Source organism: Piliocolobus tephrosceles, chromosome 11, assembly GCF_002776525.5.
Source record: "Piliocolobus tephrosceles isolate RC106 chromosome 11, ASM277652v3, whole genome shotgun sequence".
Classification (NCBI taxonomy): domain Eukaryota; kingdom Metazoa; phylum Chordata; class Mammalia; order Primates; family Cercopithecidae; genus Piliocolobus; species Piliocolobus tephrosceles.
In genome coordinates this window covers 117,761,325-117,774,488 of record NC_045444.1, presented here as the reverse complement: position 1 = coordinate 117,774,488, position 13,164 = coordinate 117,761,325, and the positions used below count along the sequence as shown (strand labels likewise).

Below are 13,164 nucleotides of genomic sequence, written 5' to 3'. Positions count from 1 at the left end.
TAACTTGAAGTAGGTTGTGGTAAGTAAAAAATGCATACTGAATCCCTAGAACCAACTTAAAAACAAAAAGGTAAATATGGCTAAAAAGTTAAGAGTTATTAAAATGGTATACTAAAAAATATTTACTTAATACAAAGGGCAGTAGTACATATATTACTTAATACAAAAGAACGCAGGAAGGACAGAGTAATAAAGAGATAAATAGAACACTGATAGCAAATGACAGAATTAAACCCAAATGTATCAATTATTAAATATGAATATTAAACAATTTTAAAAAAGAAAACAAAGTTGAAGAACTCATATTTTGAAACTTACTATAAAGTTATAGTAATTAACATCACTAGCATAGATCTAGACATACAAATCAAGTGAACAAAATTGAGAATCTAGAAATAAATTTTTATATTTGTGATCTATCTATCTATCTATCTATTTATTTATTTATTTATTTATTTATTTATGAGACAGAGCCTTGCTCTGTCACCCAGGCTGGAGTGCAGTGGCGCAATCTCGGCTCACTGTAACCTCTGCCTGCAGGGTTCGAGCAACTCTCCTGCTTCAGCCTCCTGAGTAGCTGGGACTACAGGTGTGCACCACCACACCCGGCTATTTTTTTTGTATTTTCAGTAGAGATGGGGTTTCACCATGCTGGTCAGGCTGGTCTCGAACTCCTGACCTCGTGATCCACCCGCCTTGGCCTCCCAAAGTGCTGGGATTACAAGTGTAAGCCACTGCGCCTGGCTTTTTTTTTTTTTTTTTTTTTGAGATAGAGTCTCGCTCTGTCGCCCAGGCTGGAGTGCAGTGGTGCGATCTTGGCTCACTGCAACTTCCGCCTCCCAGGTTCAAGCGATTCTCCTGCCTCAGTCTCCTAAGTATCTGGGACTATGGGCATGCACCACTATACCTGGCTAATTTTTGTATGTTTAATAGAGATGGGGTTTCACCATATTGGTCAGGCTGGTCTTGAACTCCTGACCTCATGATCTGCCTGCCTTGGCCTCCCAAAGTGCTGGGATTATGGCCACCGTGCCCAGCCAATTTATTTTTTACAAAGGTACAATTTGACAAAGCAATACAATGGGTCATATAACAGTCTTTTCAACAAATGGTACTGGAGCAACTGGATATTCATATGCAGAAGGATGAATTTAGATCTTTATCTCACATTGCACACAAACATTAACTAACAATAGTCCTATACTTAAACATAGGAGTTAAAACAATAAAGCCCTTAGAGGGACACATAAGAGAAAATCTTTGCAATGTTGGCTTAGGCCAACGGTTTCCAACTAGGAGTAATTTTGCCTCCTAGGGGACATTTAGCAATGTCTAGAAACATTTTTGCTTGTGACAGCCGGGCAGGAGGATGGATTAATACTAGCATCTAATGGGCAGAGGCCATGGATGCTACTAAACACACAATAATGCATTGCACAGTGCCCCCAACAAAGAGTTACCTGGCTCAAAATGTCAGTGGTGCCAAGGCTAAGAAAGTCCGGGTTGAGCAAAAAGTTCTTAGATACAACAACAAAAGCATAGACCATAAATGAAAAAATAAAAAAGATAAACTACACTTCACCAAAATAAAAAACTTTTACAAATCAAAAGACACTATTAGGAAAATGACCCAGCGTAGCAGCTCACACCTGTAATCCCAGCACTTTGGGAGGCCGAGGCGGGCAGATCAGCTGAGGTCAGGAGTTTGAGACCAGCCTGACCAACACGGTGAAACCCCATCTCTACTAAAAATACAAAATTAGCTGGGCGTGGTGGCACACGCCTGTAATCCCAGCTACTCGGGAGGGTGAGGCAGGAGAATAGCTTGAACCCACAAGGCACAGGTTGTAGTGAGCTGAGACTGTGCCATCACACTCCAGCCTGGGCGATAAGAGCCAAACTCTGTCTCAAAAAAAAAAGAAAAAGAAAAAGAAAAGATGGCCGGTGTGGTGGCTCATGCCTGTAATCCCAGCACTTTGGGAGGCCAAGGCGGGAAGATTACCTTGAGCCCAGAAGTTTAAGACCACCCTGGGCAACACAGTGGGACCCTGTGCTACCAAAAAAAGAAAATTAGCTAGAAGTGGTGGCACACACCTGTAGTTCCAGCTAATCAAGGAGGCTGAGGTGGTAGGATCCCTTGAGCAAAGGAGGTGGAAGTTGTAGTGCGCTGTGATTGCACCACTGCACTCCAGCCTGGGTGACAAGAGTGACACCCTGTCTCAAACAAACAAAAAAAGAAAATGAAAACACTAGATATAAAATGTCCAGGAAAGGCAAATATCTAGAGACAGGAGTAGATTAGTGGCTACCTGGGGTTTGTGGGGGTGGGAGACCCAGGCAAGGGGTGACTACAAATGTGTACAAGGGATCTTTTTGGGGTGATGAAAATGTTTTAAAATTGAATTGTGGAGATGGTAGCACAACTCTATAAATTTACTAAAATTTATTGAATTACACATTTACTTAAAACAGATGAATTTTATGGTATATAAATTATACCCTCGGTGCTCGTTTGGTGCGGACCTGGTACCTCTTTTGTGAAGCGGCAGCTGAGGAGACTCCGGCGCTCGCCATGGCCGACGAAAAGCCCAAGGAAGGAGTCAAGACTGAGAACAACGATCATATTAATTTGAAGGTGGCGGGGCAGGATGGTTCTGTGGTGCAGTTTAAGATTAAGAGGCATACACCACTTAGTAAACTAATGAAAGCCTATTGTGAACGACAGGGGTTGTCAATGAGGCAGATCAGATTCCGATTCGACGGGCAACCAATCAATGAAACAGACACACCTGCACAGTTGGAAATGGAGGATGAAGATACAATTGATGTGTTCCAACAGCAGACGGGAGGCGTCTACTGAAAAGGGAACCTGCTTCTTTACTCCAGAACTCTGTTCTTTAAAGACCAAGATTACATTCTCAATTAGAAAACTGCAATTTGGTTCCACCACATCCTGACTACTACCGTATAGTTTTCTCTATTCTTTCATTTCCCCCTTCCCCATTCCTTTATTGTACATAAAGTAACTGGTATATGTGCACAAGCATATTGCATTTTTTTTTTTTTTTTAACTAAACAGCCAATGGTATGTTTTAATTGACATCAAGTGGAGACGGGATGGGGAAAAATACTGATTCTGTGAAAATACCCCCTTTCTCCATTAGTGGCATGCTCATCCAGCTCTTATCTTTATATTCCAGTAAGTTATTTTGCTCTCACTGTTTTAACAAAAACACACAACATAAAAATTCTTGCATACCTTGTTCAATTGGAGAATTTTAATGTTTTTCATTTATCATTGTAAAACCAAGGACAATTTTATAACTTTTTTGTACGTAGCTGTTACATGTAGGGCAATCTGTCTTTAAGTAGGGATAAATTACTCTAAAACAAAAAAGAATCTTAGATAGTTTTCCCTTCAAGTCAAGCGTCTTGTTGTTTAAATAAACTTCTTGTTTAAAAAAAAAAAAAAAAAATAAATAAATAAATAAATAAATTATACCCTCAATAAAACTGTCAAAAACATGAGCACACTAAATAAATACTCCAATCAAAGGCAGATTGTCAGACTGGATTAAAAAAGCAAAAGCCAGCTATATCCTGTCTATAAGAGAGGTACTTTATATTAAAAGACAAACAGTAAGCATGAGAGAGCTGAAGTGGCGAAGTGGCTATATTAATATCGGACAGACCAAATATTCTAGAGACATTATTAGAGACAAAGGACATTTCATGGTGATAAAAGGTCAACACTGTTGGATGATAGAATTACAAAAATATATGCTTAAAGCAAACAAATTCCACAATAGATGAACCCAAAACTGACAGAATTGAAAGGGAAAATAGGCAAATTCACAATTTAGTTGGAGATTTCTATACTCCTCTCTTAGTAACTGGTAGAATGAGTAAACAGAAAAATCACTAAGGATATAGAATAGACCTGGGCATATAACAGGTGCTTGATACATATTTGTTAAATAGGTGAATTTTAGCCAAGTCAGTTTTTACAAGATTCCCAGAGCTTGATCCACTTGGGTGCACTAGGAGGAAACAGAAAAGCAACCCTGAACTGAATGCATACTATACCCTCTGCTCAGGACAATATACAGATTAGTTCACTGAGTCCTTACAATATGACTTTTTTGTTGTTAGAAAAATGATGATAACGTTTCTGAAATTAAGAACTCAGGCTAGAGCGTGGTAAGGCCAGGGTACTATAAGACTGAAATAGCCAGTTGGCTTTTCCCACCTAGTAAGGTCCAACATAAATGTCAGTTTTGATCACCAAAACTCTAACTTCAATTGGAAAAAAAAATCTTAGATTTTGAAAAAACAAAAAAACAAAACAAAAAAAGGGTGTGTGAAACTCTAAAAGGTTGTTTTGCACACAGACTATCTTCAAATGGTTTGTCCTGAGAAGAGTCTCCCTGTAGGAGACTGTTTAACAGCCACAAACTCCTGCCATCCCAGCAAGCACATCCTTTTGCTATGTGGCTTTGCCACTCTTCTCATGCAGGGAAGGGTCTATTTTTCTAACCCCTTGAGTCTGGTCTGGCCTTGTGACTTTGACAGTAGGATGTAGCAGAACTGAGGCCCTGAGAATTCTGGAGCCTCAGCCTCAAGAGGACTGGAAGCTTCCAACTTGAACCTCTTGGAACTCAGAGATGCCCAGTTCCAACTCACTGGAGGAGTGAAGTCACGTGGTGGAGAACTGAGGCACTGCACTGCCAGCCTGACCAGCTGCCAGACTACCTTGCACCTTCTGGCCCAGCTGACATCCAGCCAAATGCAGCTACATGAGTAAGTCCAGGTGAAACCAGCAGAGGACCTGCCCAGCCAACCCACAGAATTGGGAGGAAAATATTTTTGTTTTTTAAGCCGCTAAGACTTGGGGTAGTTTTTTGGGGGTGAGCGTTTGCTTACCCCATAACATTGACCAAATGAGCCAGACACATGAGTATATCATACTGAATAACTCCATTTATACAAATTTCAAGAAGAGGGCAAGAACTTGAGGGGTTGGTGGTGTCTGGATTACATAAGTATATGCACTTTGTGAAAATTCTCCAGGCTGGGATTGGGTGAATCTGCCTTCTTACATTCCTCTGAAAGGATTCTCTGCAGAAAGCAACCATCAGAACCCCTGCACAATGTTCTTTTTTTTTTTTTTTTTGAGACAGAGTCTTACTTTGTTGCCCAGGTTAGAGTGCAGTGGCACGATCTCCACTTACTGCAACCTCCACCTCCCGGATTCAAGCAATTCTCATGCCTCAGCCTCCCGAGTAGCTGGGATTACAGGCACCCACCACCACACCTGGCTAATTTTAGTATTTTTAGTAGAGATAGGGTTTCACCATGTTGGCCAGACTGGTCTCAAACTCCTGACCTCAAGTGATCCGCCTGCCTTGTCCTCCCAAAGTGCTGGGATTATAGGCATGAGCCACTGCGCCCGGTAGAACCCCTGCACAATGTTCTATATGGGCCACGTGCTTAGTCAGCAAATACCTACCCCACCACTGGTATGTGCCAAGTGCTGTGCCAGTGGGGAGCCTCTGGAGAACCACACTGATATGGCCCTGTCTCAGCAGCACTTACAATTCACTAACACAGAATAAAAGGCAGTGTGAATAGCAGCAAGAGAAAAAAAAAATGAATCCACTAGGAAAGAGATATGAAAATAAATGCCAGAAAGTAGCACACAGCCGGCTGCAAAGTGAGCTGCATAGCAAATTCTCTGCAGTGTCCCTCCCCACACAGCAACATTAACTTGCACTATGCTTCTGTCTTTTTCTATTTCTATTTTTATTTTTTTGAGACACAGTCTCGCTCTGTCACCCAGGCTGGGGCGCGGTGGCACAATTTCAGCTCTCTGCAGCCTCAACCTCCTGGGCTCAAGCGATCTTCCCATCTCAGCCTCCCGAGTAGCTAGGACTACAGTTATGCACCAGCACACTCGGCTAATTTTTAAATTTTTTGTAGAGATGAGGTCTCACTATGTTGCCCAGGCTGATCTCAAACTATAGGACTCAAGCGATCCTCTCACCTCAGCCTCCCAAAGTGCTGGGATTATAAGAAGGAGCCACTGTGCCTGGCCTGCTTTTCTGTCTTTCTATTTTAAGTGAACTTACTCTGCTTTTCCCCTTAAAGATTTGACTGCCGCTAGCAGCAGATCACAGCTTCACTTTTTGTTTTCTTTTGAGGTGGAGTTTCACTCTTGTTGCCTAGCCTGGAGTGCAATGGCGCGATCTCGGCTCACTGCAACCTCTGTTCCCCTACCCCCAGGTTCAAGCGATTCTCCTGCCTCAGCCTCCAAAGTAGCTGGGATTACAAGCATGCACCACCACACCTCGCTAATTTTTGTATTTTTAGTAGAGACGGGGTTTCTCCATGTTGGTCAGGCTGGTCGTGAACTCCCAACCTCAGGTGATCTGCCCACCTCGGCCTCCCGAAGTGCTGGGATTACAGGCGTGAGCCATTGCACCTGGCCCATAGCTTTACTTTAATACACCACGCCTAACAAATGCTTAATGAATGACTATCAGTTACGTATCCTAGTCATTCCGCTAAACTGAGTATGGTGCACTGCTCATTTGCTCACTATTAATAGAAAATTGCTTCTATTTCTGTTTCTATAACAGACATGCTCCATATTTTATATAACATGGATGGCACACAGAATTTAGATATAAAATGGCTCAGTTTGAGTAAACAGACCCTGGGCTCTTAAAACCAAGCAGTGATGCAAACCAAGAACCTTGGTCAGGATAGCATAAGACTGAAATAATTAGTTGGCTTTTCCCACTTGCTAAGGTTCAGCAAGACATCTACGCACTAGATGCCTCGAATTCTGAAGCTGGAAGGAATAGCAGGCCATACACATTTTTTCTCCAGTCGTATCTCTAGACCCAGACACTAAACGTTTCATCTTTGAATACCAAGTGATAGTGATTTGAACAAACGGATAGAAATATATTTATTAAAGATTGTAAAATGAAATAATGCAGAATGCATTTAAGTTATTTATCAAATAATGAAAAACTAGAAATATGCTTCACTACATAAAATGTACTATTATTCCAAAATTCTGTGGTAACAGAAAAAACTCATACACTGCTTTGGTAAAATTTTTAAAAAATCAGATAAGAGAGAAAATCTTTTCTGTACCTGTTTCCAAGGCAACCGATGTTGGACAAATAGGGTTTATAAATGCCTAGGAATCATGAGGTGTCTACAAGCCCTCACCTTGTTTTGAGCCATCGGATGTCTATTTCCATAGAAACCAGAGTGGAAATGAGGGCAGCAGCCATGAGTCAGCCTGCTGGGTGGTGCATCCCAGCCAGGGTCTGAGAGCACAGGAGCCGTGATGCAGAAATAAACGAATTTAGAAGCTGAAAAGGTACCAGAAAAAAGCAAAAGCCTTAATTGGGAAACACTGGTTTCTTTATTGACTTGGTTAAATAATGGAAAGGTCCAGCAAGTAACACAGACATAAGACAGACGCTTCTTTACTCATTAGGTAACAGGGATTAGAAGCGTAGCCTGCGCCACGCCCAGCAAGCTGGCCACAATGGGTGACCCATCAGAGGTGACTGATTCATGGAGAGCAGCTAGCCTCTGGCCCTCTGGACATGCACCCGGAAGCAGCTTCAAGTGGGTCCACAATCTCACAGGTCACGTGTGAAGGTGGCCGATGAGAAAGGAGGCCCCAAACCTTCAACAGTATGTCTCTGCGTATGGAATGCAAAGTCACCTGGAGGAAGGCTGGTCAGGAACTGTCTGGTTCTATGCCCCATCATTTTCTGTTCTAGCCACATCATCTCGTTGTGCCTCCTGACACGTGCAAAATCTAGTTTCACCCTACGCGTGTTCTGCTCCCACCCCCAGCCTGTGCTCCCCATTTTGTTAATGGCGCCGCCATCCTCCCAGCCACCTGGGGTCCAAAGTTACCAGCCTTCAGTTGCTCACGTCAAGCCCTGCGAGTTCCCAACTCCTGCAGGTCCCACCTCCAGGAGCACCCTCTGCCATCGGCCAAGCTCAGCCCCACTCCCACTGCAGCCTGCAGGCTCTCACGCCAGCCTGGGTTTAAATCTCTGTCCCACCAGCTACTGCCTTGGGACCCTAGACAAGTTGCTGAACCTCTCTGAACTTCGGTTTTCTTATTCATAAAATGAGGCTAAGAATAGCACCCAGCTGGCAGAAGGGTGAGGGGAATACACAGGAGAAAGTCAGGGAAGCTCTTCGCCCATGCCTGTACAAGAAGCACTCGGAAAATACTGGCTGTGTCATCACACTAAGCTCTTCGGGTCCCCAGTGAACTGGAACTCTGACAGCAGAGTAGTCTTCTGAAGGCATGGCTCTGCCCACCTCTCTTGGGCTCACAAATCTTCAGTGAGTGTCCATTCTTCACTGCCGGGCTCCAGTTCACCGTTCCAGCTTTGTCTCCCGCCCCTGCCCTCCACACTCCCTGAGCTGTGGCCAAAGTGAACCCCCTTGGTTAGCATCAGGCTGGTGCCTTGGCTTCTGCTGCTCCTCAGCTGGCATGTCCCACCTGCGCTGCAACTTCAATCTGGAACCTACGCTTGAACAACTCTCTTATTTGCTAAGGTTCTTCCTTTAGTTTTTTTTTTTTTTTTTGAGATGGAGTCTGGCTCTGTCTCCCGGGCTGGAGTGCAGTGGCCGGATCTCAGCTCACTGCAAGCTCCGCCTCCCAGGTTTACGCCATTCTCCTGCCTCAGCCTCCGAAGTAGCTGGGACTACAGGCGCCCGCCACCTCGCCCGGCTAGTTTTTTGTATTTTTTAGTAGAGACGGGGTTTCACCGTGTTAGCCAGGATGGTCTCGATCTCCTGACCTCGTGATCCGCCCGTCTCGGCCTCCCAAAGTGCTGGGATTACAGGCTTGAGCCACCGCGCCCGGCTCTTCCTTTAGTTTTTAACAAAAGTTCCTTTTGAAAGACTCCAGCCTTTGTCAATTGGGCTGATTAACACGGGGAGCAATGTCAACGTTATGGCCAGATGCCTGGTGGCAGTCAACTGTCCCTGCTCTGGGACCCGGGTGACAGCAATGATGGGATGAAGGAAGTGGGAAAACCAAGAAGGGGGGTTTGGGGCCATGTAAGGTCCCTGGAACTCCTTCAGGCCCAGAGCCCGTTTCTGAGAGGAAAGGGAGATGAGACTAGAATGTTCGGTGCAGCCAGGCAGTGGAGGCCTCATGTTTTAGCCATGTCTTCCATTCCCTCTATGCTGGTGTTTTGATATCTGGAGCCTGCCTGGCCCTGGAGGGACTGCCCCTTCCAGAACTAGTCAGTTCTTAGGAATATTAAGACATTTGCCCCCAGGTGTGCTTTCCAAATACAAATCAACCAATCCAGAGCTCACACCCCAACCATCTCCTTTATTGGGTTCTCACACACCTGGCCACTATCCACCTGCCCTAATCACCACAGGGCTAGGTGCCAGACAAGTAGGGAAAGCCCCTTTGCTCAAGAGCCCACTGAAATTCATCCAAACGAAACAATCCTCAGCATGCTTATGCCACCTTGCCTATACTTTCCCCCTCTCTCGGCCTCTTGCCCCACCCTAGTGCTTCCTTGCATGGCTCCCTGTGGCGTGGCACGTCCCTGCCTCTGGGGCACTGTGAGCAGCCAACTGTCTTTTCTACGGAGCAGAGCTATTCCCAGGCAAAATCGAGATGGAGAGGGGAGAACACCAGAGCAAGGGAAAGGAAAACCAGGGGCACCTTGAGGTTTGTACTGGAGTCCTCTGGAGAGGCACTCTCAGAGGAACTCGATGCTCCAGCCCTGAGCACCCTCCTTGGGCCAGACACCCCGGAGCTCCACATCTGTGCTAAGGCCACCTGCAGCTCTGGTCAAGGGAAGGAAGAATAAGATTATAAAACTCTCGCTTTGTGTTAAGCTTCACTGTCACTTCCCCTGTTGTTCAACACTCACTGCCCAGTTCCGTTGTGTGGATTACGAGTCCTGTGTTGTTTTTTATTGTCTCCTTGCCTCAGTTCTTTTTTTTTTTTTAAATCCTTGCCTGAGTTCTTAGTCCTCACTTGGAAGATCTTGTTACTCTTGATGAGTTGGACAATTTGCTTGTTTCTATCTTGTTTAGCCCATCTTCTCGGATTTAACTTCTTGCTCTCAAGATGTACACAAATTCCATGACCCTGTCCAGCTAGTTCTGACTGCACTTTGTTGGATCTGTCATGTCGTGTTTCATTACAATTCCATTGTAGCACTAATGTGACCAACAACCACATTCTTCTATTTCTTGTCTTAAATTCGAAGAAAAGTATTAATTTGGCCACTGTACTGTTCTAACTCTACCAATTAGCTTCTTCAAATGATTCATATTTGAATTTATTCACATTGGATTATTCTCCAAATGATTCTGGATATTAAAAAGGTGGCAATGACTCAAGTCTTTATGTATCAGGTATTTATATTAGATTTGAAGCACAGTATAAAAAGGCCTCAAAACAATGGAGACATACTATGCTCATGGAATAAAAATCTTAAATTGATTTATAGATTTAATGTAGTCCCAATCAAAATCCCAACTAGTGGCAAGAAGGAGGGAAGTAATAAGGGAGGGAAAGTTCTCTGACTCATGGAAGGGAGGAATCTATTCCAAAGAAGCTGGATGAAACTGCAAATAAAGAATACATATAATGAAAGCTATCTTTCCCTCAGTTTTATAGATGTCAATAATTTACCTTATTGTAACTGATATAACAGAATATATTTGACTATGTCAGTTAAGTTGGAGTGTAAATGTCAGTTAAGTTGGAGTGCAATTTTGAGACCAATCATTCAGAGTTTAATGAAAAAGAATTTGACTATTTAAACAAGATGAGTTTGTTTAAATATTGATGAGTGATGAGTTTATTTAAGTCGTGATGAGTTCTTCAAAAGTGAGAAATTGAACATTTGTTTTTTATCACTTTTCAAACTAGAAATTAAAAAGCCACTGCAGCTGTATGATGAGTAGACAGGAACCCTCTCTACTATTTTTTTTCCTGTAAATTTAAAATTATTCTTCCCCAATCACCCAAAATTTTGAAACACAGCCAGTAAAGAACCTTGCAGCATAGGTAAGTTATATTGCCTTTGCTAGAGAAACACACACAACAGCCTTGTACAGTTGCCACTGTTGAATGCCTGCTGGATGGAAAGTTAGTAAAAGAAATCACAGTAGTGTCACGTTCTAATGAAACAATAGCCTGTTGAATTAAAGATTAAGCTGCAAACATGAATGCTAAGTTAATATCTCATCTGCAGAACTACACCTGGATTCGTTGTTTTGCTTGTAATCTTCCAGTATCAAGAGTCACTAATCACAAAGATCTTTTATGTAAATACTTGGCAAGGAAGCATAAGTAATACTGGTTGAAATATTTAAAGTGTTGGATGTTTTATTGACTTTCACGGTTTATCCTGGAACAAATGCATTGACATTTGCGCTCATGATACAAAAGCAATGATGGGTAAAACCACTGGTGCCTTAGCACAAACCAAGGTAGTGATCTCAAACTCTAGCAGCAGTCACCGTATTTCACCACAGATAGATAGATGATGAATGACAGGTAGATAGAGTTTCATTTAAGGCTGTCCTTGATGAAGTGGTAGGAATTAATTTTATTAACTCTCAACCCTTATGGCCCATCTTTTGGAATGTACAAGCCGATAAAGCAGTTCCGCTATACTAAAGCAGGATGGTTATCTTCAGGAAAGGGATTGTGAGATTAAGCTCTAAGCCACTTTTTTCAAGGAATACCATTTTCATTTGAAAGAGTAACTGACAGACAGACTATGGTTATTTAGACTTAAGTATATGGCAAATGTTTTCTCAAAAATTATTGAAGTGAGCCTGTCACTTTAAGGAAAACAACCAATAGTATTTGTTAGCAATAATACGATTTAAACTTTCAAGAAAAAATGAGAATTTTGAGAAACCTGTATCTGCCATTGTGAGCTCGGTAGCTTCCCAATACCTAAAGGCTTTTCTGATGCTATTGGTGTTGATATTAACTAATACACAATGTCTGATGTTGTATAATAAAATGTATCAACATTTGGGGCTGGGCGCAGTGGCTCAAACCTGTAATCCCAGCACTTTGGGAAGATGAGGTGGGTGGATCACCTGAGGTCAGGAGTTCAAGACCAGCCTGGCCAATATAGTGAAGCCCTGTCTCTACTAAAAATACAAAAAATTAGCCAGGCGTGGTGGCACATGCCTGTAATCCCAGCTACTTGGGAGGCTGAGGCAAAAGAATCACTTAAACCCAGGAGGTGGAGGTTGCAGTGAACCGAGAGATTGCACCATTGCACTCCAGCCTGGGCGAGAGAGCAAGACTCCGTCTCAAATACAAATAAACAAATAAGCAAAAAATTTGGAAAAGCTATAAAATTTGGTAAGCCAATATTTTCCAAATGATCAATCAATTATAATACAAAATCCTGCATGGGCAAAAGAGCTATCGAAAATGTGAAACAGGCAGGATGTCTGTAGAAATTGGGAAGTATGAAAAGCAATATAATAATAATAATTATATTTATATGATTATTATATTATTATTATTATTTTGAGACAGAGTCTTTCTCTGTTGCCAGGCTGGGAGTGTAGTAGTGTGATCTTGGCTCACTGCAACCTCTGCCTTCTGGGTTCAAGCAATTTTCCTGCCTCTGCCTCCTGAGTAGCTGGGACTACAGGCATGTGCCACCACACCCAGCTAACTTCTCTATTTTTAGTAGAGATGGGGGTCACCATGTTGGCCAGGATGGTCTTGATCTCTTGACCTGGTGATCCGTCCACCTTGGCCTCCCAAAGTGCTGGGATTATAGGCGTGAGCCACCATGCCTGGCCATAATTATTTTTCTGAGACACAGCCTCACTTAGTTGCCCAGTCTGGAGTGCAGTGGCGCAATCTCGGTTCGCTGCAACCTCCACCTCCCAGGTTCAAGCAATTATCATGCCTCAGTCTCTAAGTAGTTGGGATTACAAGCGTGCACCACCACACCTGGCTAATTTTTGTATTTTAGTAGAGACGGGGTTTCATCATGTTGGCCAGGCTGGTCTTGAACTCCTGGTATCAGGTGATCTACCGGCCTTGGCCTCCCAAAATGCTGGGATTACAGGCATGAGCAACCACACTCGGCCTGA

The 13,164-nt window shown here is 43.1% G+C and overlaps 2 protein-coding genes across 4 annotated transcripts in view; one reads left to right on the top strand and one right to left on the bottom strand.

Annotated features, from left to right (window-relative positions):
• The window catches only part of ARMC9 (armadillo repeat containing 9), a 183,235-nt gene that overhangs the window by 61,368 nt on the left and 108,703 nt on the right, over positions 1-13,164 (bottom strand). The gene's annotated exons all lie outside the window — the stretch shown is intronic.
• On the top strand, positions 2,507-3,476 carry LOC113224972 (small ubiquitin-related modifier 2). Its single transcript, XM_026455002.1, has one exon. It carries the CDS (start codon positions 2,573-2,575, stop codon positions 2,858-2,860), a length of 288 nt encoding a protein of 95 aa, XP_026310787.1. The 5' UTR covers positions 2,507-2,572; the 3' UTR covers positions 2,861-3,476.